General features: G+C 40.5%; 1 protein-coding gene across 1 annotated transcript; it reads right to left on the bottom strand.

Annotated features, from left to right (window-relative positions):
• Positions 1 to 47: 47 nt before the first annotated feature.
• LOC110882304 (ATP-dependent DNA helicase SRS2-like protein At4g25120) lies at positions 48 to 21,624 on the bottom strand. The gene is made up of 9 exons (XM_035978245.1): positions 21,544 to 21,624; positions 4,989 to 5,004; positions 2,642 to 2,751; positions 2,441 to 2,551; positions 2,137 to 2,334; positions 1,923 to 2,023; positions 1,619 to 1,685; positions 953 to 1,005; positions 48 to 351 (listed from the first exon to the last, which is right to left on the bottom strand). The coding sequence occupies exons 1-9, from the start codon at positions 21,622 to 21,624 to the stop codon at positions 48 to 50; spliced, it is 1,041 nt and encodes a 346-aa protein (XP_035834138.1).
• Between the last annotated feature and the right edge of the window lie 5,920 nt (positions 21,625 to 27,544).

Raw genomic sequence — 27,544 nt, 5'->3', positions numbered from 1 at the left:
TACAAAATTCTACAAAAAAAAAGGATTACAAAATAAAAAGAAAAAACCTAAAGCGTTAGGTAGATTTCGAAAATGGCGAGCTTGTCCCGGAACTCGATGTTGGCCACCGCCATCCGCTCTTCGTGACTTATATCACCGCCCGAGACGCTGTTGTAGTAGGCTTTAAAACGATCGAGCTTCGGTCGTAACTCGCGCCACTTGTGTTGGCACGCGTTTAAATTGTGCCAGTCGTTCCCCACGTTGTACCGGTAGCTAGCGAAACCCCCGCCCAAAGGGCCATGCCAAAACTCAAGCCCATCCAGAGTAGTGACTTGGGCGTTTGTACCCAACCCACGCCCCATACCCCATAATCTTATAATAATAAGTGATTTGAAAAATGTAATCTACCTTTCTTTTACTCAAAAGACTAATATCGAGGACCTCAAGTGGATGTGGGGATATCCCAAGATGGGACCATTGAACCCCTTTAGCAGTCTTCCATTACGAAATCGAGATGAAATCTTCGATTTTTTCTTTAAATTGAAGAAAATATAGAAAAATGTGATACTTGAGGAAGTTTTAGTATTTTTTTTAACGATACAAAGAACAACTCAAATGATGAAGATATCTAACTGATGCACCCGCCTTATATATGTGTATATATATCTACTAGATTATTACCCGGGATTGCTTCCCTGGCTGAAGAAAGTTACTTATATTATTATTAATTTTGTTCATGCATAAAGGTTTGACAAAAACTAAAAATAAACTATATGCTAACGAAGACAACAATTGTATGCTTGAACCACAGTCTTGTAATAATGAACCTGCATAAGTGGAGAAGTCGGGTATAATGGTATGCTTAAACCATTGGTCTTGTGATAATGGACATGCATAAATGGAGATTGCAGTCAAATAACCATAGCAGCCGAAGAGAGGACATATTCTCAATTGTTTTAGGTCGAACCAATACCTGAAAGCCACAAACAACTCAAAAGGTGAATTTTCAATTAATTGTTCTATAGCCTGAACCAATACCAAACCAACTTCAGATCTACCAAGAACTTAACAAATTACAACTTTATATTTACAAATCTAGTTTTTTTAGTAAAAAACCATGTAATATTCCTATTTGTATGATTAATTGACAAAGCAACAATCATCATAGGTGGATTTCAGTCGTAACCAAAAAACAAATATAAATTTAAGGTGATTAATTTCTGAATTTTTACTTTTATTTTAGGAATGGGTCAAACCAACTGTTTGACCAAAGTCAAACCACTGTTTGACCAAAGTCAAACAACTGTTTGCAAAAATATAATTCTTAGTGGTTCAAAAGTCTGTTTGACCAACGTCAAACTACTGTTTGGAAAAAAAAGAACCACTATTTTCTCCACAAAACATTGTTTTAACCCAACAATGTTTTGAAACCACTGTTTAACCTAACAGTCGTTTCGAAACATTGTTTAACCCAACAGTGGTTTCAAACACTATTTAACCTCAGTGGTTTCAAAACACTGTTTAACCGAACAGTCGTTTCAAAAGTGGTTTCAAAACACTGTTTTAACCCAACAGTAGTTTTAACTGTCATTTTGGAACAGAGTGCATACAGTTATATAAAGTATATAGTTGTACTTACCCTGTGGACAAGTTTTGAAATCATTTCTAAAGTATTCACCACCTTACGACCTTGGGTGAGTTGACTCCTACAATGAAAGATGGAATATAATAATTACAATGTTAAAATAAGTTAACTAAATAAAGAGATCATTAATTCATTGTAGCTTTGCTGCTAAAAATACATAAAAAGTATGTGACATTGCAGTGGCACTCAAGGTAATAAAACTTCAAGACACGTAATTTTTTCTATGTAAACTATAGATGATATTAAAATAAATCCTAAAAAAATAATTCTAGAAGTATATATTTGTAATGCATCAAACATTTTTAAGGTACCAGAGATCTTTGCACTGAAGATATCAGAAGCAGCAAATATGAAGCTACATTTTCTTACACTTGAAACTTTATTAATATGGTCAATTATCTGCAAAGAGGAAAAGTAAGACATGCATTTCGTGTTAAACTCCTAGCAGATTTGCAAGTAATGAATTATGAAAATTAAAAAACGTGAAATACAAATCGCTATAAAACTTATACCCTTTTCTTTTCGTCTTTCTCTAGATTTAGCAGGGCCTTGAACACTCGCCTAAATGACCCATCATCACACACCACCAATGTTGTTTTAAGCATAGATATAATAGCCCTTACCACCTTTTTTCTGTAAAACGCGACCCCGTGAACGTTAAACGGGATTTTTCTTTCACGGAAAGCTGTTTGGAACATTTTCCCTGACACCTATTAAGTATAATGCAAAACGAAGAACTGCTTGACAAATTTTCATTAATAATATCAAGAAAATATCAGATGGTTTCACTTTCACCTGTCGTCAGTAAAGAACAACAATCTCTCCAAAAGCGCCTTTAACAGATGAACCCGACGAAGTGAGTTCTAATATCTTGTCAACAACAAACGAACATTGCGCATCCTCATTACAACATTCTTTAACAATAATCTGAGTAGATAATTCAAATCATGAAAATCAAACATATGAAAATCACATATTCTGTAAATAAAAAATATTTAATAAAAAAAAGGAAGTTACCTTAGAACCAGAAGAATTATCAGTAACAACCTTGTTTAACTGACTTCGTTTCGAATTATTTTGTATAAGAAATGAAGCAACATCAACAATACAGCGGGTAGAACGATAATGTCACACCCCCAAAATCCACACGCGGAGTACCACCGCCTGGAGGCGTGACATGACCAGGATCAAGCCACCAATCATATTGAACAATAGTAAATTTAGTTCAACCAACCAATATGAAAGGTGTTCCAAAGAAAAAATATAGTTTCAATGTTTAGCGGAAGCATAAATGTAAAACCCAACATGAGTAATAAGTTTGAAATGTCATAAATGTTTAACATGGCATCCACGATCCATGTCCACAATGACTGCGCCTCCCAGTGCAAGCTCCCTGAGTACCTATTGACCTGCAAGGCATGTAACAACGAGTCAACAACAAAGTTGAGCGAGTTCACAGTCGGTTGTTTGGTTATAGTATTTGTTTCGTAATTCACACGTTCGTTTTGTAAACCATGTATCGTATTTATTTGTATCGCGGCCTTCCAGGCATGTTTGTGAAGATTAGTGGGGGTTTCCCATGTATTCTAGATTAGTTATATTTGTATCGCGGCCCTTCCAGGCATGTGTGCGATAATTAGTATTCGTATCGCGGCCATTCCAGGCATGTGTGCAAAGATTAGTATTCGTATCGCGGCCATTCCAGGCATGTTTGCGAAGATTAGTGGGGGCTTCCCATGTGTTACTAGTTTAGCTGTATCTATAAGTGACCTTCCCCTAACGAGGTAAGTGGTACGTATTACGGTAACGATGAAAGTGCAAGTAAACAATCGATCCCATTCCCAACCCCGGAAATCCCATGCCTTGGTAAGAGTGTGAACTCACCTTGGTTTGCTCGGCAGATAAACAAAAAGTCACTTGAGTTGTATGTGGTCAACCACGTCCTAACATGGTTACCATACAGTCAGGTCTAGGTTTAAGAAATGCACGTATGGTTTTCTACACGTATACTAGCAAGTTGCGTACAAGTATTGATCATGGCTTACATGTATAATCACGGCAGTTAACAGTTCATACGAGTTCAACAGTAGAAATCACGTAACAAACAAAGCCCAAACATGCAGCCCAATTACACAAGCCTAAAGCAGTGAAAGTCCGAACCGGAAGTGTGATTATGTGGTCTCGAGTCGAAACTAAGGATCTTGAGTCGAGACAGTGCGGTCTCGAGTTGTTGGCCTAAAGATCTCGAGTCGCAACCAAGGGGTCTCGGATCATGTATGTGCTAGTCGAGACTAGATGGTCTCGAGTCGCAACAAGACCCGTAACTCTGGTCTCGAATTATGCTGTTTTTGTGCTGATGATGCATGATCTCGAGTCGAGACAGTGGGGTCTCGACTCGCAACCTTTGTCGAGATCAGAGGATGTAACAAATTTCCTTAATTGCAGTTTATTAATCCCGTAACATTTGCTAACAGTTTTGGCAGTTTCAATTTGGATCAAATCAACATTCAATTCAGAAATCAAACATATTCATTCCACCCTAATCATCATCTAATCAAGAACAATTAATCAGCATCATATGAACCTACAACCGGATCATCCGACTAACAAACTGAAAGACTAACATGAAATCCTAAGTCATGATACAAGCAAGAACAATCAATCTATTATCACGCGAAACATACGATTGGATCGTTAAACTAGCAGATTCTAAACTAACATGCACCCTAGTTTATGTGTACATCAAATCATCCGAATCATATCACATCTCGGTTCTTCATACAACATGTGTTCAACAGTGATTTCTTCTAACAAGAACCCTAACCATTATACAAGTTTGTAACAATCCCCATGTCAACTAGCATTTAGTCATAACAACCGCACATCATGTAATACAAACAACAATAAACACTAACCGGATTAGAGAATAAAACAAGGGTTAATCCGAGCCGCAACGATCTTCGAGAGATGGAGGTGAGGTCGCCGGTTACAAGAGAGAGGAAGAGAGAGAGAGGTGTAGGGTTTGTGTGTTCTTGTTTTGCAAGTAATGAGAAAACTAAAACCCCCTAAAGCTTCATGTATGCGCATAAAGAGTGGGCCGAACCCATTAATGGGCCGCCCTAGGTCTCGAGTCGGCCAAATATAGTGAGCCGAGAGAGATAGGTGTGCGGCCCAAAGGGCTTGTGCGATTAGGACAAGTGTTATGCAACTATACTTATAGCATTCACGTATAATCACGTAGCACATAATATAACAACGTCGTAACATACATTGAAATCAAGCACATCAATCAATCAAGTAACGTTCATATAAGTTACATCAAAACACAAAGAAAGGTTCTGGAATACGGGTTGTCACATATAATTCTTATTTAGTCTGACCTGAAGCAAAATCATGTAAAGAATAAGAGGTTTTTCTTATTATAATATTCAATCTTGTGACATCATATCTATGCAGTTAAAGCGGTAAAAAATCGGATATCGGTCAAGGACCGATATTTGAGATATCGGTTGTCAAACCCCCAAAAATCCACACGCGGAGTAACACCGCTTGGAGGCGTGACTGACCAGGATCAAGCCACCAATCATATTGAACATTGTAAGTAATAAATAAAGTTCAACCCATCAATACAAAAGGTATTCAAAACAAATCATAGTTAAGTGTTTAGCGGAAGCATAAATGTGAAAACCCAACATAAGTATTAAGTTCGAAATGTCATAATGTTTTTAACATGGCATCCACTATCCATATCCCACAACGACCGCGCCTCCCTGTGCAAGCTCCATGAGTACCTATCGACCTGCAAGGCATGTAACAACTAGTCAACAACAAAGTTGAGCGAGTTCACAGTTGATTATTCAGTTATTGAGTTCGCTTCTAAAAATCATAATTTTGTTTCATAATCATGTGTTAACAAATCCTTTATGATATTTAGTGGGGGCTTCCCATGTGAATTACCAGTTTACCCTGTTTCCCAAACATATCCATAGTAGGTGGGGGCTTCCCATGTTGTATATTACTAGACTAGTTGTATCTATAGGTGTCCTTCCCAATCCGAGGACAGTGGTAAGTATGAGATTACGTAGGTTTTACGTAAGTGGCCTTCCCAATCCGTGGACAGTGGTGTGTATGAGATTACGTAGGTTTTACGTAAGTGCCCTTCCCAATCCGAGGACAGTGGTACGTATCGAGTACGTAGGTTAGCGCTGGCTTCCTTCCCAATCCGAGGACGGTGGTAAGTAGTCTAGTAGTGGTAAATGTACAAGTTCTGTTGTAGTTATACAATCCCATTCCCAACCCATCGAGAATGCCATGCCTTAGAAGTGTGAACTCACCTTGGTTTGCTCGGTATGCTAACTATGTGCTCACAATCAATCAATCAAGGCCTATATTTGGCACGTACACACAATCAGTTGACATTCACAAAGTTTGACTAACAGTCAAGATCATCACGTACATGTAGGTAACAACTAACACATAGCATTTATCAGTTATACAGGCTCATGCAACCATACTTTACATTTAACTGTAAATGACTAACCTAGTTAATCCTTAACAGACTTAACTGAGTTTACTATGCAGTTTAATAACTCAACGAAACACACTTGTTTCGTCGTGAATCCCCTTCGATGAAAGATCCCCTGTTTCGTCGTGATTACCCTCGGCGAAACTCTCCTGTTTCGTCGTGATTATCCTCCGGCGAAACGCACCCGTTTCGTCATCATCGGCCTTTCGTCCATTAAGTCAGTTACGTCGTGTAACTGATTATTACCCAGAAACCCTAACCGCCGATCATCATCACACAACAATTACACGATCATACAACAATCATCGATACCATTTATCATACCAATCATAACAGAATCGTGTGTTATAACCTTAAACAATCTAGCATATACGACCATTACATGAGAACAAGTTCACGCATTCAACCATATCAACAACCTGTCTCATCGATACCGGGCCTCGACGTAATAGTGGGCCGGTGAAACACTGTGTTTCGTCGAGATGAAGACGGCGAAACACTCCCTGTTTCGTCGAAGTGGTTTATGGCGAAACGTAATTGTTTCGTCGGGTATAGTTCCGAATCTCAAACAGTTTACAAGTTCATGTAACCAAACACTTTAATCACATTAAATAGGTAACATATCAAATAAACATCTCAATATATAATCCAACGTGTACAATTACAAGGCAAATAAGTCGTGTAAGTAAACAACTAACAATTAATATGCAATTATTGTGAAGATGGAATCTTGGAAACTCGAGTTGTCACATTATCCCCAACTTGAAAGAAATTTCGTCCCGAAATTTAGCATGCGGTTACTGAGGAAGCTAGTTAAGTTGCGTGGTTTACTGGTTTTTCCTGGGGTGTCACATCATCCCCCCGTTGATTTGGAATTTCGTCCCGAAATTCTGTAATAGATTCAGCCTCAGTACTGGTTGCATTGCTTTCGAATAACTGGGGATACTTGAGTTTCATTTGGTCTTCTCGTTCCCAGGTGAACTCTGGGCCACAACGGGAGTTCCAACGAACTCGGACAAGAGGTATTCTGGTGCGCTTGAGAACCTTCACGTCTCGATCTGTGATTTCGACTGGTTCCTCGACGAATCGCAACTGATCATCGATAGTGAGCTCCTTCAATGGAACTATGAGTGTCTCATCTGACAAACACTTCTTCAGATTTGACACGTGAAAAACGTTGTGAACTCCACTGAGTTCTGCTGGTAGGTTTACTTTGTAGGCCACTTTGCCTATTTTCTCTATGATTTCGAACAGTCCGACGTAACGCGGATTGAGTTTGCCCCGCCCCCTTTTCCAAAGCGAACCACACCCTTCCAGGGTGAGACTTTTAGTAGAACCCGGTCCCCGACCTGAAATTCTAGAGGTTTCCTACGCTTATCTGCGTAGCTTTTCTGACGGTAATGAGCTGCCGCCATGCGTTGTCGTATCTGGGCAATCCTTTCTGTAGCATCGACTACGAGTTCTGGGCCAGTGAGTTGGCTGTCGCCAACTTTTGCCCAACAAAGAGGTGATTGGCACTTACGCCCATACAGTGCCTCAAACGGAGAGGCTTGGATGCTAGTGTGGTAACTATTGTTATACAAAAACTCCACAAAAGGGAGGTGTTTTTCCTAGCCGTTGCCGAAATCGATTACACATGCACGAAGCATGTCTTCTAGAGTTTGGATGGTGCGTTCAGACTGCCCATCCGTTTGCGGGTGATAAGCTGTGCTCATGTCTAATCGAGAGCCAAAAGATTTGTGCATCGCTTGCCGCAGTTCTGAAGTGAAACGTGCATCACGATCGGAAATAATAGAGGTTGGCACCCCATGCCTCGAGACAACTTCCTTAAGGTAAACATCTGCTAAGGTGGAGAACTTATCCGTTTCCTTGATAGCCAAGAAGTGTGCAGACTTTGTGAGTCGATCCACGATCACCCAAATAGTATCATTCCCATGTTGAGATCTAGGCAGGCCAATAACGAAATCCATGGAAATTTGCTCCCATTTCCATTGTGGAATTTCTGGTTATTGGAGTAGGCCCGATGGTTTCAGATATTCAGTCTTGACTCTCGCACAAGTCAAACATTTGCCAAAGTAAGTTGCTATGAGAGCTTTCATGCTAGGCCACCAATACGTAGTTCTGAGATCGTGGTACATCTTATCCGAACCAGGGTGTACCGAGTAACGAGACTTATGTGCTTCATCCATTACAAGTTCTCATAAATTGCCATAGAGTGGGACCCAGATGCGTCCTGTTACGTAGTAGGCGCCGTCTTCCTTTTGTTCTAACCGCTTCCTTGAGCCGCGTAGGGCTTCAGCCCTGACGTTTTCTGGTTTCAATGCTTCTACCCGAGCATCTCGTATCTGGGAAGGAAGACTAGATTGAATGGTGAGTTGTAAAGCTCGCACACGCTTAGGTGTAGTATCCTTTCGACTGAGGGCGTCAGCCACAACATTGGCTTTGCCAGGATGGTACTTGATGGCACATTCGTAATCATTCAATAGCTCGACCCATCGACGTTGCCGCATGTTCAATTCCTTTTGGTTGAAGATATGCTCGAGACTCCTATGATCGGTGTAGATGGTGCACTTGGTACCGTACAGGTAATGTCTCAATATCTTAAGTGCGAAAATAACAGCTCCCAGCTCCAAGTCATGTGTGGTGTAATTTCTTTCATGAACTTTAAGTTGGCGTGATGTGTAGGCTATGACCTTGTCACGTTGCATCAACACACAACCAAGTCCCTGGATGGACGCGTCGCAATAAACCACAAAATCGTCTGTACCCTCAGGCAAAAAGAGAATAGGTGCGCTACAAAGTCTACTCTTCAAATGTTGGAACGCTGATTCTTGAGCATCACCCCAACGATAGGTGACCCCCTTCTGAGTCAGTAGAGTAAGCGGCTGCGCAATCTTCGAGAAGTCTTTGATGAACCTTCTGTAGTAGCCCGCCAAACCCAAGAATTGGCGGATTTCTGTTGGAGTACGCGGTGCAGGCCAGTTCTTGATCGAGTCGACCTTTGATGGATCAACGTGAATCCCATCCCCGTTTACCACGTGGCCTAAGAAATGGACTTCCCGAAGCCAGAAGTCGCATTTGGAAAACTTAGCATAAAGTTGCTCTATTCGAAAAAGTTCCAAGATAAGTCGCAAATGTTGCTCGTGCTCCTCCTTGTCACACCCCCAAAATCCACCCACGGGATACCACCGCTTGGGAGCGTGACTGACCAGGATCAAGCCACCAATCATATTGAACATGTAATTAATATATAAAAGTAAATGCCATTCAACCACCAATATGAAAGGTGTTCAAAATATAAGTATTTTATCACTGTTTAGCGGAAGCGTATAAATAAAACCCAACATAATAAAGTATGAAATGTCATAAAGTGTTTAACAAAACATTCACGATCCGTGCCCACAACGACCAGCTCCTCCCAGTGCAAGCTCCATGTACCTAACGACCTGCAAGGCATGTAACAGAGGCTCAACAACTAGTTGAGCGAGTTCACAGGAAGTAAATGCGTAATAGTAAGTTCATTTGTATCATGTGGCTCTACTGGGCCGATAGTACGTTCTATTGGTGGGGGCTTCCCATGTTGTATATCCACTAGACTATTCGTAACCATAAGTGTTCTTCACAACCGAGAATAGTAGTACGTACAAGCTTTACGTAGGTTTTACGTAAGTGTCCTTCTGTACCCGAGGACAGTGGTACGCGTGAGGTTTACGTAGGTTTTACGTAAGTGTCCTTCCTGACTCCGGAAGACAGTAGTGTTATTGTTTACGTAGGTTTTACGTAAGTGTCCTTCCTGACTCCGGAAGACAGTAGCATGTTATTGTTTACGTAGGTTTTACGTAAGTGTCCTTCCTGACTCCGGAAGACAGTAGCATGTTATTGTTTACGTAGGTTTTACGTAAGTGTCCTCCTGACTCCGGAAGACAGTAGCATATTCCTGTTTACGTAGGTTTTACGTAAGTGTCCTGCTTAACCCGAGGACCATGGTAGATAGTCTAGTAACCATGTATGTACGCGTAATTGTTCAACTCCATCATTCAACCCATTCCCTATTCCCCGGGAATCCCATGCCTTAGTAAGAGTGTGAACTCACCTTGGTTTGCTCGGTATGCTATGCTCTAGGGTTTATCAAATGTCTAAGTCCGTTACACACGACCTAGGATATATTGCACATGATACGACATAAGTGTTTGTATCCAATTAGGGTTTGCGAGTCATTGGTAATCAAGCAACTGTGTTTTGTGTGCTTATTGTGTACAGTCTGATATCACATCGAATGTTCATACATACGGGATCATACAGTTGCATTCAGTATCATGCGATTATATAGAATCATACATCACGTATACAGTTAATCGTATTCACATAATTCATGCGTCACGTCTTTGATTTTCACTGTTTAATCTATCGTGGACATTTAACCTAATTGCCAACGTTAACATACTTAACCTATTAACATCGTTATCAAGCTTAATCAGAATTTGTGGCTAAACACAGTAGCATACACATCTAACAGATCCAATCATAAATTAACATACAATACATGGCCTCATATTAATCTTACACAAAATAGACAGGGCCTTGCCCTTCTTAAAAGCTCGGACAAGTGTTGGGGGGGGGGGGTTTCCCCTGTTTAAAAGTCGGACTAGCACATGGGGATTAAAAGTCGGACCATGTGAGGGGGGTTTGGGGTTCAAAAGTCGGACATGGGGGTTTCTGATGAAACTCGGACCCCATGTCTTGTGTCAAAACTCGGACATCAACACAACACATCATAAAGGTCGGACCACACAAGCAAAACTCGGACATCAGGTTATTCATATATGCAAACATCGGACTCTTAGGCACATCATAAAAACTCGGACACAATATATCCTGAAACTCGGACCATGTTATCAATTAAAACTCGGATACACACTACTCAAAAAGGTTGGACATGAGGTTATATATGAAACTCGGACTTATCATGTTACAAAAAGATCGGACATGCTTGTGTTAAAGAGTTCGGACCTATCAACATGTAAAACTCGGATTCTATGCACACCATCTAAAGTTCGGACTACAAGCATCATTCAAAACTCAGACTATTTTCTTTAGTTTTAAAATTCGGACAGTGCATAACAAGAAGAAAGGTCAGACAAACATTTCAATCATACGTTCTTTGTGATTAAAGCAGTTACGTTTCTTGGTTTCTAACCCTAATTTCATACATATTGACGGCAGAATCATAATCAATCAACCTATGCTTAACAACAACAATCATCACAAGAATAATCTATCGAGCATGCAACTAATCATCATCATAATCACAATTATCCAGAATCAAATCAAAATCACAGAATATTATATGAGGAACTAGGGTTTTCATGAACACATAATCAAGAATCAAGAATTGATAAGAACCAAGCAATCAATAAACAATAATCATTTACCTTGTGTTATTCTAGAGAAATGTGAAATCGAAAGTGATGAATAGCTTGCCAATGATGATGGTGATGATTGCCAGAGAGAACCAAAGAAGTGAAAGTACGTGCTTGGATTTTAGTGTGGGGGTTTAGTGAATGATTTAGGGTTAAGTATTACTAGGATTTCACTAATTGCCCTCTACATCCTCAAGTATTATATTTTACAATAGTACACCATCTCACATCAATTTCACAGTTTCACCACCAAGTTTATATATTTGTCAAGTCTTTCAATATTTAACAAACAATCATGCACAATCACACAATACAATTCATTGCATCAAAGCGTATACAATTCCATAGCAACTAATTGTGCAAATAAACAACTAAACAATAAATGAACGTGCAATAAATGCGAAATAGGAATCTTGGAAATTCGAGTTGTCACATTATCCCCAACTTAAAAGAAATTTCGTCCCGAAATTTGGTACGCACTCACTGAGGAAGCTAGGTAAGCTGTATTGTTCACTGGTTTTCCTGGGGTGTCACATCATCCCCCCGTTGATTTGGAATTTCGTCCCGAAATTCCGCAGTAGTAGCTTCAGTCTCAGTAGTGGTTGCATTGGTTCCGAATAACTGGGGGTACTTTTCTGTCATCTGGTCTTCGCGTTCCCAGGTGTACTCTGGGCCACGTTTAGAGTTCCAGCGAACTCGAACAAGAGGGATTCTCTTGTGTTTGAGGACCTTAACATCCCGGTCCGTGATTTCTACAGGTTCCTCGACGAAGTGCAACTGCTCGTCGATAGTGAGTTCTTTCAATGGAATTATGAGGGTCTCATCTGACAGACATTTCTTCCGATTCGACACATGGAATACGTTGTGAACTGCACCGAGTTCAGCTGGTAGGTTTAGCTTATAGGCCACTTTGCCTATTTTCTCAATGATCTCGAACGGTCCGACATACCGCGGATTTAGTTTGCCCCGTTTGCCAAAACGAACCACACCCTTCCAGGGTGAGACTTTAAGTAAAACCCGGTCCCCGACCTGAAATTCCAAAGGCTTCCTACGCTTGTCCGCGTAGGCTTTCTGACGGTCGCGTGCTGCCGCCATGCGTTGTCGTATCTGTGCAATCTTTTCCGTGGCGTCCACTACAATCTCTGGACCCGTGATCTGACTATCCCCCACCTCTGCCCAACAGAGAGGTGACCGGCATTTACGTCCGTACAATGCCTCGAATGGAGCGGCTTGTATGCTGGTGTGATAACTGTTATTGTACGAAAACTCCACTAAAGGGAGGTGTTTTTCCCAGCTGTTGCCGAAATCGATAACACACGCCCGAAGCATGTCTTCTAATGTTTGGATCGTGCGCTCAGACTGCCCATCCGTCTGAGGGTGATAAGCTGTGCTCATGTCTAAACGAGAGCCAAAAGCTTTGTGCATCGCTTGCCATAGTTCTGAAGTGAATCGTGCATCCCGATCCGAAATAATGGAGGTGGGCACCACGTGCCTCGAAACAACTTCTTTAAGATAAACGTCTGCGAGGGTGGAGAACTTATCCGTTTCCTTAATAGCCAGGAATTGTGCAGACTTGGTGAGTCGATCGACGATCACCCATATAGTGTCATTCCCGCACTGGGATCTAGGTAGGCTAGTAACAAAATCCATGGAAATTTCTTCCCATTTCCACTGTGGTATCCTGGGTTGCTGAAGTAGGCCTGAGGGTTTCTGGTACTCTTTCTTGACTCTCACACAAGTCAAACATTTGCCGACATAAGTTGCAATGTGGGCCTTCATGCTAGGCCACCAGTATGTAGTTCTAAGATCGTGGTACATTTTATCTGAACCTGGATGGACCGAGTAGCGAGACTTGTGTGCTTCATCCATCACAAGTTCTCGTAAACCGCCATATAGTGGTACCCAAATACGTCCTGTTACATAGTAGGCGCCGTCTTCCTTTTGTTCTAATCGTTGCCTTGATCCGCGTAAGGCTTCAGCCTTGACGTTTTCTGGTTTCAATGCTTCAACCTGAGCATTTCGTATCTGTGCAGGAAGATCAGACTGAATAGTGAGCGGCAAAGCTCGTACATGCCTAGGTAGAGTGTCTTTTCGACTGAGCGCGTCAGCCACAACATTGGCTTTGCCTGGATGATCTTTGATAGCGCATTCATAATCATTAAGTAGCTCGACCCATCGTCCTTGACGCATATTCAATTCCTTCTGCTTGAAGATATGCTCGAGACTCCTGTGATCGGTGTAAATAGTGCACTTGGTACCGTATAAGTAGTGTCGCCATATCTTAAGCACTTGCTACTGGAACACTTGAGGGTGCTGCATTAACCTGGTGGGAAGCACAGGTTCAGATGTTAGGGCTGGCAGCTGCTAATGCCACCCCCTGGAACGAGTTCAAGGACCTAATTAAAGAAGAGTTTTGCAGTTGTGAAGACATCCACAAACTAGAGGTAGAGTTCCTCAACCTACAGATGGTGGGGTCTGAAATTGAAGTTTATACGAAGAGATCGAATGAATTAGCCACATTTTGTCCTACTATGGTAGACCCTCCCACCAAACGTATCGAGCTGTATCTCAAGGGTCTGGTGCCAGAAATTCAGAGTCATGTGACTGCAGCTAACCTTGGCACTATCCAGCAAGTCACTCGACTTGCTCATCGTCACACAGACCAGGCTGTAGAACAAAACAAGTTACCGAAACGTGCTAAGACTGATACTACATGTGCTTCTAGTGATAACAAGCGCAAGTGGGATGAAAGCCTGAGCAAGGAATTAATTTTGGTCCAGCCTCTGGCGCAGCAACAAAAGATAGATGACTACCAGAGCCCCAGACAGCAGTTTTCTAGTAGTCGTGGGCAGAGTGGATATCGAGGAAATCATCCAAAGTGTAACAGATGCAATAGACACCACAGCGGTCAGTGCAACAAGGGTCGTTGCCAGAGGTGTCTCAAGATTGGCCATGAAGCTAAGGATTGTCGAAGCTCACGTCCGGTAACTCAAGAACAGCAACGGCCGCCTCAATCTTCACAGAATCAGCAACAACAACAAAGTTTTAAAGGATGTTTTCAGTGTGATGCTAAAGATCACTACAAGAGACATTGTCCGCATATAACCCAGGACCAGACTCAGAACCACGACCATGGAAACAGGGATGACAATGGGGATAGCTTTGGGGGAACAATGGAAACAATGACGCCGAGGCCGCATGTACGTGATTAATCAGGGTGACGCAAGGAACGATCCAAACGTAATAATGGGTAAGTTTCTTCTCGACGACTTTTATGTTACTGTCTTGTTTGTTTTGGGTGTGGATACCAGCTATATGTTCTTGAAAGATAGTCAAATGTTACAACGTACACCAACTCCCTTGAACACCTAACCTGTCGTAGTGTTAGTTTATGGTACAAGTCTAGAGGCCACCCATAGTTCACGGTTGTAATCTTATCCTCGCTGGGTAGACGTTCCCTATCGACTTCATTCCTATAGTTCTGGACAGCACCTACACCTCGCTCACCATATCGATTAGCTCCAACCGAACTGGAAGAACTGTCTAAGCAACTACAAGAACTCTTGGATAAGGGCTTTGTTCGTCCAAGCTCTTCGCCTTGGGGAGCTCCAGTACTATTCGTGAAAAAGAAGGATGGCATTTTCAGGATGTGCATAGACTATCGCGAACTGAACAAGGTCACAGTGAAGAACCGCTATCCTCTTCCTCGTATTGACGACCTATTCGAACAGTTGAAGGGTCGAGTTACTACTCCAAGATTGACCTAAGGTCAGGTTATCATCAGCTGAGAGTCCGGGATGAGGACGTCTCCAAGACAGCATTCAGAACTCGCTACGGTCACTACGATTTTCTAGTCATGCCTTTTGGGCTTACGAACGCGCCTGCAGTTTTCATAGATCTTATGAACAGGGTGTGCAAACCCTATCTAGACAAGTTCGTAATCGTTTTCATTGACGACATCCTGATCTACTCCAAGAGTCAGGAGGAACACGAGCAGCACTTACGTCTTATCTTGGAACTTCTTCGAAAGGAACAATTGTACGCCAAGTTTTCTAAATGTGACTTCTGGCTTCGTGAAGTCCACTTCTTAGGCCATGTGGTGAACAGGTATGGGATTCATGTCGATCCATCCAAGGTAGATTCGATACGGAACTGGCATGCACCGCGTACACCAACGGAAATACGCCAATTCTTGGGTTTGGCGGGGTATTACAGACGATTCATTAAAGACTTCTCCAAGATCGCACAGCCGCTTACAATGCTGACACAGAAGGGTGTCACCTACCACTGGGGAGACTCCCAGGAAACCGCTTTTCAGTACCTGAAGGATAGATTATGCAGCGCACCTATTCTCTCATTGCCAGAGGGCACGGATGATTTTGTGGTCTATTGTGACGCGTCGATACAGGGGCTTGGTTGTGTATTGATGCAGCGGGATAAAGTTATTGCCTACGCTTCGCGGCAACTCAAAGTTCATGAACGGAACTATACGACGCACGATTTAGAGCTAGGAAGCTGGAGTGGTCATGGGTCGAGACACATGGAAACGCAACACAAGAACTAAGAACTTACATGTGGTTGTATAAACACTCATTGATTTAAATATGCTTCCGCTGTAAACTATGAAACATTGTAATATTGTAACACTTGTTGTTTATAAATGAAAGTATTATTCACCTATTCTTATGAGTTCAATGTGATTGATGGTTAAGATCCTGGTCAGTCACGCCTCCAAGCGGTGGTACTCCGCATGTGGATTTTGGGGGTGTGACACTCCTGACTCTTAGAGTAGATCAGAATGTCATCAATAAATACGATAACGAACTTATCCAGATATGGTTTACACACTCGGTTCATAAGATCCATGAAAACCGCAGGTGCGTTTGTTAACCCGAATGGCATGACCAGAAACTCGTAGTGGCCGTAGCGAGTTCTGAATGCTGTTTTGGAGACGTCCTCGTCCCAGACTCTCAGTTGATGGTAGCCTGGCCTCAGATCAATCTTTGAATAGAAGCTCGACCCTTGCAACTGATCGAATAAGTCATCAATGCGTGGAAGAGGATAGCGATTCTTCACGGTCACCTTGTTGAGTTCGCGATAATCTATGCACATTCGGAAGGTACCGTCTTTCTTCTTCACAAACAACACTGGAGCTCCCCAGGGCGAAGAGCTAAGACGAACGAAACCCTTATCTAGAAGTTCTTGTAATTGTTTGGACAGTTCTTCCAGTTCGGATGGAGCTAAGCGATAAGGTGCTCGAGCTATGGGCGCTGCTCCAGGAGCTAGCTCGATTTGGAATTCGACCTGGCGATGAGGCGCTAGCCCAGGTAAATCTTTAGGAAACACTTGAGGAAAGTCGCGTACTACTGGAATATCCTCGATTTTCTTCTCTTTCGATGATGCGTCAGCAACAAGTGCTAAAACAGCGGTGTGGCCCTTTCGCAAACACTTCTGGGCCTTAAGAAAGGAGATGATGCCTACTACAGCACCACTCTTGTCGCCTTGAATTTCGAGAGGTTCTTTACCAGCACGGGGAATACGAACAATCTTCTCCTTGCATAGGATCTCTGCTTGCTGTTAGGATAACCAATCCATACCAATAACAATGTCGAAACTACCCAGAACGATAGGAATGAGGTCGATAGAGAAGGTCTGACCAGCTAAGATGAGATTACAACCCTTAACTATGTGCGTGGCTTCAAGATTTTTACCGTTTGCTAGTTCTACCATGTGCTTGGTGTTTAAAAGTGTTGGTGTGCGCTTGAGCATTTGACTAACTTTTAGAGACACATAACTCGTATCAGCACCCGAATCAAATAAAACAGTAACATAAAAGTCGTCGAGAAGGAACTTACCCATCACTACGTTAGGATCATTCCTTGCATCACCCTGACCCAGTACGAACGCACGGCCCCGGGCGCCATTGTTTCCATTGTTTCCCCCATTGTTACCCCCATTGTTGTTTCCGTTTCCCTGATTGTGGTTCTGATTCTGATTCTGATTTAACTGTGGGCAGTGTCTCTTGAAGTGACCTTCAGCGCCACACTGAAAGCTTCCCTTGTTGCCCTGTTGCTGTTGCTGATTCTGCGGTGCTTGTTGTTGCTGCTGACGATTCTGATTTGCAGGTCGTGAGCTCCTGCAATCCTTGGCTTCATGACCCATCTTGAGACACCTCTGACAACGTCCCTTGTTGCACTGACCACTGTGGTGTGTGTTGCATTTGTTGCACTTTGGGTGGTTTCCTCGATACCCACCCTGCCCTTGACTACCAGAAGATTGCTGACCAGGACTCTGGTAGTCATCGATCTTTCGCTGTTGTGCCTGGGACTGAACCGTAGTCGAATCCTTGCTGGAGTCTCCACCATTTTCGCTTGTTGTCACTGGGAGTAGCAGAAGTAGTAGTAGTAGCACCTATATGCTTGGGCAGCTTGTTCTGTTCCACTGCCTGGTCTGTGAGACGATGAGCAAGACGAGTAACATCCTGGACGGTAGCAAGGTTGGCAGAGGTCACATGGCTTTGAATCTCTGGTACTAAACCTTTAAGATACAACTCGATACGCTTGATGGGAGGATCCACCATAGTTGGGCATAACACTGCCAGTTCGTTGGATCGCTTCGTATACGCCTCTATTTCTGACCCTGTCATCTTCAGGTTAAAGAACTCCACTTCCAGCTTGTGGATGTCATCATGAGTACAGTATTCTCGCTTGATCAGTTCCTTGAAGTCGTTCCATGGGGTGGCATTAGCAGCTGCCAGCCCTAACATTTGAACTTGCGCGTTCCACCAAGTCAACGCAACGCCTTCGAGAGTACCAGTGGCATACTTCACCCTACGAGCCTTAGGGCATTCACACATTTCGAAGACGATTCGAGCTTCTCGAACCAGTGGAGGAGTCCTACGGCTCCTTCAGTGCCACTGAATGTACTAGGACGACAGTCCATGAATGTCTTGAAAGTGCATACAGGTGGTTGAGCGTTCTGACCTCCTGCCTGAGCGGCTGCTAGTGCTGCAGCAACTTGTTCATTGATTAGAGCCGTCAGCTGGCCTTGAGTTAGGTTAATGCGTCCACTCATGATCTTCATACCAAAGGAAACATGAGTGAGATAGGTTCGCGAAAGTGCGATGACAGAAGAGAGTAAGCACACATGTGTTTCAAACAATAGTTGCTACGTTTATCTAAGCATACCATGCGCAATGTTCTATGTAACTAACAAGTAGGTAATATAAACATGAGTCACATCACCTATAGTGTCCAGTCTTGCACGTGGAGCGAAGCGTCGTTGTGAATCGTTGAGCACTGTTCTGATTATAGTCTGGTTTTATCCAAAAGTTTTCCCCTTTTTAAAATCAAGTTCACTATAACCAATGGCTGTGATACCAATCTGTCACACCCCCAAAAATCCACACGCGGAGTAACACCGCTTGGAGGCGTGACTGACCAGGATCAAGCCACCAATCATATTGAACATTGTAAGTAACAAATAAAGTTTAACGCATCAATACAAAAGGTGTTCAAAACAAATCATAGTTAAGTGTTTAGCGGAAGCATAAATGTGAAAACCCAACATAAGTATTAAGTTTGAAATGTCATAATGTTTTTAACATGGCATCCACTATCCATGTCCTACAACGACCGCGCCTCCCTATACAAGCTCCATGAGTACCTATCGACCTGCAAGGCATGTAACAACGAGTCAACAACAAAGTTGAGCGAGTTCACAGTTGATTATTCAGTTATTGAGTTCGCTTCTAAAAATCGTAAGTTTGTTTCATAATCATGTGTTAACCAATCCTTTACGATATTTAGTGGGGGCTTCCCATGTGAATTACCAGTTTACCCTGTTTCCCAAACATATCCATAGTAGGTGGGGGCTTCCCATGTTGTACATTACTAGACTAGTTGTATATATTGGTGTCCTTCCCAATCCGAGGACAGTGGTAAGTATGAGATTACGTAGGTTTTAGGTAAGTGCCCTTCCCAATCCGAGGACAGTGGTATGTATGAGATTACGTAGGTTTTACGTAAGTGCCCATCCCAATCCGAGGACAGTGGTACGTATCGAGTACGTAGGTTAGCGCTGGCGTCCTTCCCAATCCGAGGACGGTGGTAAGTAGTCTAGTAGTGGTATATGTACAAGTTCTGTTGTAGTTATACAATCCCATTCCCAACCCATCGGGAATCCCATGCCTTAGAAGTGTGGACTCACCTTGGTTTGCTCGGTATGCTAACTATGTGCTCACAATCAATCAATCAAGGCCTATATTTGGCACGTACAAATCAGTTGACATTCACAAAGTTTGACTAACAGTCAAGATCATCACGTACATGTAGGTAACAACTAACACATAGCATTTATCGGTTATACAGGCTCATACAACCATACTTTACATTTAACAGTACATGACTAACCTAGTTAATCCTTAACAGACTTAACTGAGTTTACTGTGCAGTTTAATAACTCGACGAAACACACTTGTTTCGTCGTGAATCCCCTTCGACGAAACATCCCCTGTTTCGTCGTGATTACCCTCGGCGAAACTCCCCTGTTTCGTTGTGCCTGTTTCATCGTGATTATCCTCCGGCGAAACGCACCCGTTTCGTCATCATCGGCATTTCGTCCATTAAGTCAGTTACATCGTGTAACTGATGATTACCCAGAAACCCTAACCGCCGATCATCATCACACAACAATCACACAATCATACAGCAATCATCGATACCATTTATCATACCAATCATAAGAGAATCATGTGTTATAACCTTAAACAATCTAGCATATACGACCATTACATGAGAACAAGTTCACGGATTCAACCATATCAACAACCTATCTCATCGATCAACATCGTACACGGACCAATAGCAACAAGAACCCTAATCAATCACTAATCAAATCGTCGTGATTACAAACATTCATCACTGTTCATCATCATTAAACCCTATTCTATATCGAACTGTTAATAAGCAAGCATACGAGTCATGCATTCCTGGATCATCACGATATACATACTAATTTCATAAGCAATTAGATATTAGCAAATAACTAACCGAAAGGTATAGGGATTAGAACGAAAGGCTTGAAAGTCTCCAAAGATGACAATGATGGTTGCCGTCGGTTAACAGAGAGGAAAAGAAAGCTAGGGTTTGCAAATCAGCCGAATACGTGTTCTAGAGCTACCCTATATTGTTATATAATCGAGTTGGGCCTTTACTGGGCCTCGGCGTAATAGTGGGCCGGCGAAACGCTGTGTTTCGTCGAGATGAAGACGGCAAAACACTCCCTATTTCGTCGAAGTGGTTTATGGCGAAACGTAATTGTTTCGTCGGGTATAGTTCCGAATCTCAAATAGTTTACAAGTTCATGTAACCAAACACTTTAATCACATTAAATAGGTAACATATCAAATAAACATCTCAACATATAATCCAACGTGTACAATTACAAGGCAAACAAGTCGTGTAGGTAAACAACTAACAATTAACGTGCAATTATTGTGAAGATGGAATCTTGGAAACTCGAGTTGTCACATCGATTATCGCGGTGGGATATCGGTAATATTAATATCATGCTGATTTTAAATATATAGCAATTTAACACTAAGTCACTAACAATTCAGTATACTCTCCTATCATTAACAAGTTAACCTTTCAAAACATGCAATACATTAACAATTGTAGTATGTAGGAACTGTAAAGACTTAAAACACCAACATTTAACACTAACAACTAAGCTTAAAACACTAATAGCAGCAATAAGAAGAAAAACGAATGGTAGAACTAAGAAGAATGATATTGATATCGGGAAAATCTATGATATATTGGTCAATATTGCCGATAATATCGGTACCGATATTTGACACCAATATTTTACATGGGGACCGATAACCGATATATCACCGATATCAACTATATAGCATCATATAGTTACAATTAACAAGATGTATTGAGGATTATGTGAGTGTTAAGTCAGACCTCCTTATGAGGTTGAAAATCTCTGCGGAATGACTTGAATCCACTTACATCAGCACCATTGAAACTGAAGATAGATTGCATTATGATTTATAGAAATAAATGATCAAATTCATATAAGTAAAAAAATAAAAGGTGGAAATTCCAAATATATACCTGATCCTCGTCTCCAACGATTGTTATTGTAGGACCGGTTTTGACTCCGTAACGATTGCGAACTGACTCGTGTAACGTGCGGAATCCGTACACGAACGTGACCGAACACACAAGACGTAATATAATCGGTGATTCGATTGATGATATGAAAAGTACAAATGAACCTTGAATCAACTTGCCAATTTCTCTCTCTAGACTTTCTCTCTCTAGCCTCTAGCTTTCCAAGTCTCAAATGTGGCAAAAGTCAAAAGTTCCTAAAGCTAACCCTAAGGGTTCTATTTATAGGCCAAGGGGCTTAATGAGATTTCTCATTAATTACATAAATGCCACCTTGCCTTTTCCCTAAGTATTACAGTATAAGCACTAGATTTCTTCGGTTTCTGCTACGATCTAAATTGACGGAGGCGATAGACATTACTACACTAACAGACTCCCCCTTGGATATTGCCGCAGCCAATCTCGTAGCTTCTTGTCTTTCTCTCTCTCTCTCTCTCTTGAGTCTTCTTGAAGCTTTATCATCTACAACAACATAGACTCACTCTTGCTCGAACAGAATCCCCGTGGATCTGTCTTCAGCTTCAGCTCCCCCTTTCAATAGACTCTTCAGGCTTCCACTTTCGTCAAGCTTCCGTGCTTTGGGATCGACACCTGGCTTTCCAGATACAAGCTCCTCCAGGATAGTTACCTGGCTCCTTGAATGTATGCTCCCCCTTGCGTTGAGCTCGTCTTCAGACTCCCCCTTAGACTCGGCTATCGGGATCGTAATCTGGTACAACATCTCCAATTCTCAAACATTTATAAGTAAAAACGTTTTGAACAACCAGGATTGAAAACATGGCTTTCTCAGCATAAGTTAAAACATTTCAATTATGAAAGCATTTTCGGTTGTCCAGGAATCGTGACATGGCTCTAAAAAACTTTTTAATCAAGATCCTGGCCCTAAAATATAATAATATCAGTATATCTAGGATTTCTTGATTCTCTCCCCCTATCAACATGCTTTAATAGATTTGGCAGTATTAAGTATCCATCAACAAAACCTATCTCTTTATAATCAGATTTTAACAATTTGAGCATCTAAATCCCTCACAGTTAATCATCCAAGTCCAAATTAATGACCTTGGAGATATTACAAACTGTTTTTTGATTTTTGATTTTAAAAATTTCAAGTTTCAACTTAATGAACTTGTTTTATTTACAGAAACATGTTCAGCATACTTAGATTTTGAAACTCAACATTCAGACAGCGGTTGTCAAAACTAAAGTGGAATCAAAATCTTTTTGTATTTTTCTGAAAGATAAAGCAGTAAAGATATATTTACAAACATATTTACAGACAATATTTTTGTTTGAGTTCGCGTCAGAGGATCATATCAGTTTATGACAAATCACTAGTACCGTTGAGCTTTTAAACACTTTAAGTTCTATACGATTCACTTAGATTGTCAGTATACTGATCCACTTAAATTTTCACACAAAGTTCAATTGATTCGAGACACGAGATTAGTATTTTAAGGACTTAACTTATTCGCGTGTCCCACCTCAGAATATACTCCTGTATCAAAATTCCCTAGATTTAGTCTTACATGTGAGTATACCAATCTGATATCTGTAATCTGGGTTAGTGCGAGACCTTGAGAGCTTGGGTATGAACTTCCGTTCAGTCAAAGAGATGAAGGCTCGACTTTAGGTGTGTTCCCTTTATGGAATCTTTTCTTCAACTGCAATTGATTCATATCTTTCGATATTTTTCAATTTTTGTGCAGAGGGTAAGTTTTAAAAGCGCGTAAAGTATTATACGAGGTCTAGGCCATTGCTTCCGCAATATCAGAAGACCAGGTATAACACCCCAGATATCAAACAGTATAAAGACCTAGTATCTCAGAATCAGGCAATCTCTCAAACAAGATTTCGGGGGTTTCCCATATATCCGAGAGATGTTCCCCATGAGATAAGTAAGTATTGATATTTAGGTTTATATCTCGAAAACAATCTACTTAGCATGTACAAACCTACTGGCATATCATCAGTGATACCGTTTATCACATTAAAACATTCTAATTCTTTACTGTGATTGTCTAGCTGATGTACTATCATTTCCTCTTTACATAAAAACTCATTTTGAATTTTATCATGTTTTTGGCTTTTTCAAATTTTCTAATGTTTTTGGATTTTCTGAAAATTTCTTACTCCCCCTAAAATTCAAAACCATTTAAAGAAAATTTGACAACCTTACACAGATAGCTTTGTCTCGCCATCCATTTTCTGCTTCTCATGCACTGATTTGCAAAAAAAAATATATAATGTACCCCCATGATTTACAACACATTGATATTTGGCAGTTTTAAAACCGTTTTTCAATCTTGTGAAATTAATCATGTTTGTTCAGCCGTGAGGGTTTCGGCGTATTCACTCAACATATTTTTTAATTTTTTGAATTTTTGACAAATTTAAAAACAAACATATTTTTTTTTTCAAATTTTTGACAAAAGAAAACCATATTTTTGGAGTTTAAATTTTTTAGTTTTTAGAGTTTTTGAAATATGGTTTATTTATATACAGAAATCAAACAAACTCCCTGTTCAACATTCGTAGGGACCAGCAGCCTCAACCTCTCCTTGTGCTAGGCTACTCTGATTTCCATTCTCACAGTCTTCAATTTTCTTGAGCACCTGCACATTCAACTATTCAATTACTTGAACAATTTAGCCCAAGTCTGTTTGACCTTAGGCATTTCAACACAAGCTACATTCAACTTCGGAAAATCATCATTTTGAACAAACAGCTTTTCATCCTTTACTTCATCCTTTTTGATTGAATCAGTTTTCTGTTCAGAAGCAGATTGTGTTTTAACTACCCAGCTTTGACCTTTTGAAGCACTTCTTTTGTAAAAATGTGAATCTTTTTGAACATTTTGATTTTGAACAACAACTTTTGGTTTCCAAAACTAGTTTGGTTTTGTTGCATCAACAATTGTTTTCCAATTTTGTGTTGTTCTAAATCTGGGTGTCACTTGTTTTAATGTTTGTTGTGAGTCAGCCTTTGACATTTTCGGCTTCCAAATTTGCTTTGAATCAAACTTGGTTGATTTCTGATTCATAACATCAGACTTCTTTTTTGTTTCAACATAAACAGGTTTTAGATTTGGACAGTTGCGAGCAAGATGTCCTGTTTGATCGCATTTAAAACATGTTCTTTTTTATACATCTTTGACCTGTTGTTGTTTTTTCTGAGCATAGAACTCTTCATTAGACTGTCGTCTAAATTGGAGTTCTTTCTCCTTCGAAACTTGTTCCGTGAACAAAATTCGTCTTTTTCTGATAATTTGATTTTTCATTTTTATTCCAACTTTGTTTCTTCTTATAACCCAACCCAGCCTTCATGTTTTTCTTCTTGAAACCAGGTTTGTTATAAAAAGTTTTGTGACCTTTTCCAGCATACTTTGGAATTTCAGATTTTTCAATTTCAACCATTTTGAAAACTTTATCAATCTTTTCTGAAATCACATTCTGAATCGGGAATACAATATCTAAGAATAATTTGTCCTATCCAATCATGGTATAAACCAATCCTTTTGAATCATCATTCATTTTTTCTTAGATTTTGAGTTTTTCAGATATTCTTCATGAAAACTACCTTCATTTTCATCCTGTGATTCAGATTTACCTGTTTCAACCGACTCTTCTTTCAACACACTTTCAACGACCTTACCTACCACCTCTGAATCACTTGAATCATCAGATTTGGAATAGGTTACGTCAATGTTATCTGGCAATTGATCGACCATGTTGAAAGCTTTTTCGACTTTCTCATCATCATAAAATGCAAACTTTTCCGGTGGAGGAACTTGATGATACTCAGAACCAATACCCTTTTTGTTTTTTTTTTTTCAGAATCATCATCACCCGGTTTTATGTTGAAGATTCTTTCAAGCACATATGATGACGCATGATAACTTTTTAACTTGTTGTTATCCTGTTCTAAATCAGCTATTTGACGCTTCAAATTAGCAACATCCTCAATATAAGAATTAACAACTTGTTGCTTTATTGAATACTGTCTCTTTAGCGTATCAGTTGTTTCAGAACAGTATCTCAATCTAGATTGAACAAGTTTCATTTGACTCTTCACATCTTCATATGATTGTTTTGTAATGTGATAAGCCAATTTTATTGAATCATACTCCTTTTTCATTTCCTGACATGCATTTTCTTTTTGAACACATTCTTCTGTCATCTTCGAAACCTTATCTTTTAAAATTTCATTTTCTTTTTCTAAACTCTTGCACTTTTTCATTTTCTAACATTTCTTTACATTTATTTTTGAAAACTTCTTCGATTTTATTAAATTCTAGATTTCTTGTTCTGAACTTTTTATCTTTTTAAGTACAAGCACTGCACATTTCCTTGCATTTCTTAAACTGTTCAATTGTTTCATTTAAGACTTTAGTAACAATTTTTACCTCAGTGATTGGCACTTCGGCTTTCGCTTCTGTCTGTATCTGATCAGCTTCACTATTCTTTTGTTCCTCACCACCACCAGCATCATCATACATTTCAACCGAGCTTTCAATCTTTACATCATCTTCTCCTTTCTTCTTCAGAACTTTTTCACTCACCTGTTGTTCTTTAGTAACAGCTTCTTCACCAACTGCTTCGTCTTTCTTTTCTTTCTCTTCCTCAGCTATCTTTACATCTTCCTCTTTAACAACTTCAACTTTGACTTCCTCAGTAACCTTCTTCAAATCATCAACCAAATTCTCAACATTCTTCTTCATTCTTTCTTCATCCCTCTTTTTCAAACTCGCGGTCATCATGTCACGAATTATCTTGTCCATCCTTTTCAGAAAAGTTTTATCTTTTGCTACGTTTGAGCAGTATTCGCCAGACAAATGGATTACTACAAGAACATCATCAAAAACAACTTCTTTTCGATGAATGACAGGATCACCATTTTGGTTGATGTAGAAATCTCTTTTCTTGTCGTATCTCCCATAGTATTTTGCATCTTCATATTCTTCGTGCATTTTCTCAATCCTGCAACCAGCAAAGAATCTTTCTCTTTCGGTTTTCTCTTTCAGTATTTCTTCTCGTGTTTTCTCCTTGATTTCAGCAACAAAAGCATTATGTTTGTTCAATGCTTCCCATTTGTCTTTTGCTTTGAACCGTTCATTAACAACATCATCTACTGGAAGAAATTCACTCCAGTCAAACCATTCGTCATCATGGATCACCGCACTTGTTCTTGACTTCTCTTTAGTATTGTTTTCAATCTGTTTCAAGTTTGGCAGTTCTTCTTTGCTACGGTGGTATATTGCTCTTCGATAATAATCATCATTGAAAGGTCTCTCAGTTTCGTCAACTTCAGAATTTTTGCATTCTCTTTTGAATTAACCTTTTTGCTTACATTTGAAGCAGGTCACTTTGGATTTATCGAATCCCAGCATTGTTGACGGACCACCAATTGACTGCTTTCCAGTAATCTCCATATACCTCTAAGCTCTTCGGATGCAACTTGCTAAACACCAGCGTATGTCAATGAGTTCCATTTCTGCTGGGTCAATCTGGTCGTAGTCTTCCTTTGTCAGCTCTGAGTTTCCAATTTTACCAGATACTAGACCTTCGTTTGACTCTAACACAGATGCCAGAAAACTCATTTGTTGTTTTGCTGCATTGATGCTCATAGCCGGAGAATTCTTCAGTTTCAAAGCAATGTTGCAAAGAATTTCTTCTGATTCTTCTGGGTTTGCTTTTGAGGAAGATGAATGATATCCTGGATTGTAGCTTGATGAGCTTTTCTGTGGTTCTTTTGATTTTTCAACACTAAATGCTGTCTTTGGTGATTCACC

The sequence above is a fragment of the Helianthus annuus genome, chromosome 10 (assembly GCF_002127325.2).
Source record: "Helianthus annuus cultivar XRQ/B chromosome 10, HanXRQr2.0-SUNRISE, whole genome shotgun sequence".
Taxonomy (NCBI): Eukaryota; Viridiplantae; Streptophyta; class Magnoliopsida; order Asterales; family Asteraceae; genus Helianthus; species Helianthus annuus.
This window is presented reverse-complemented; position numbering and strand designations above follow the sequence as displayed.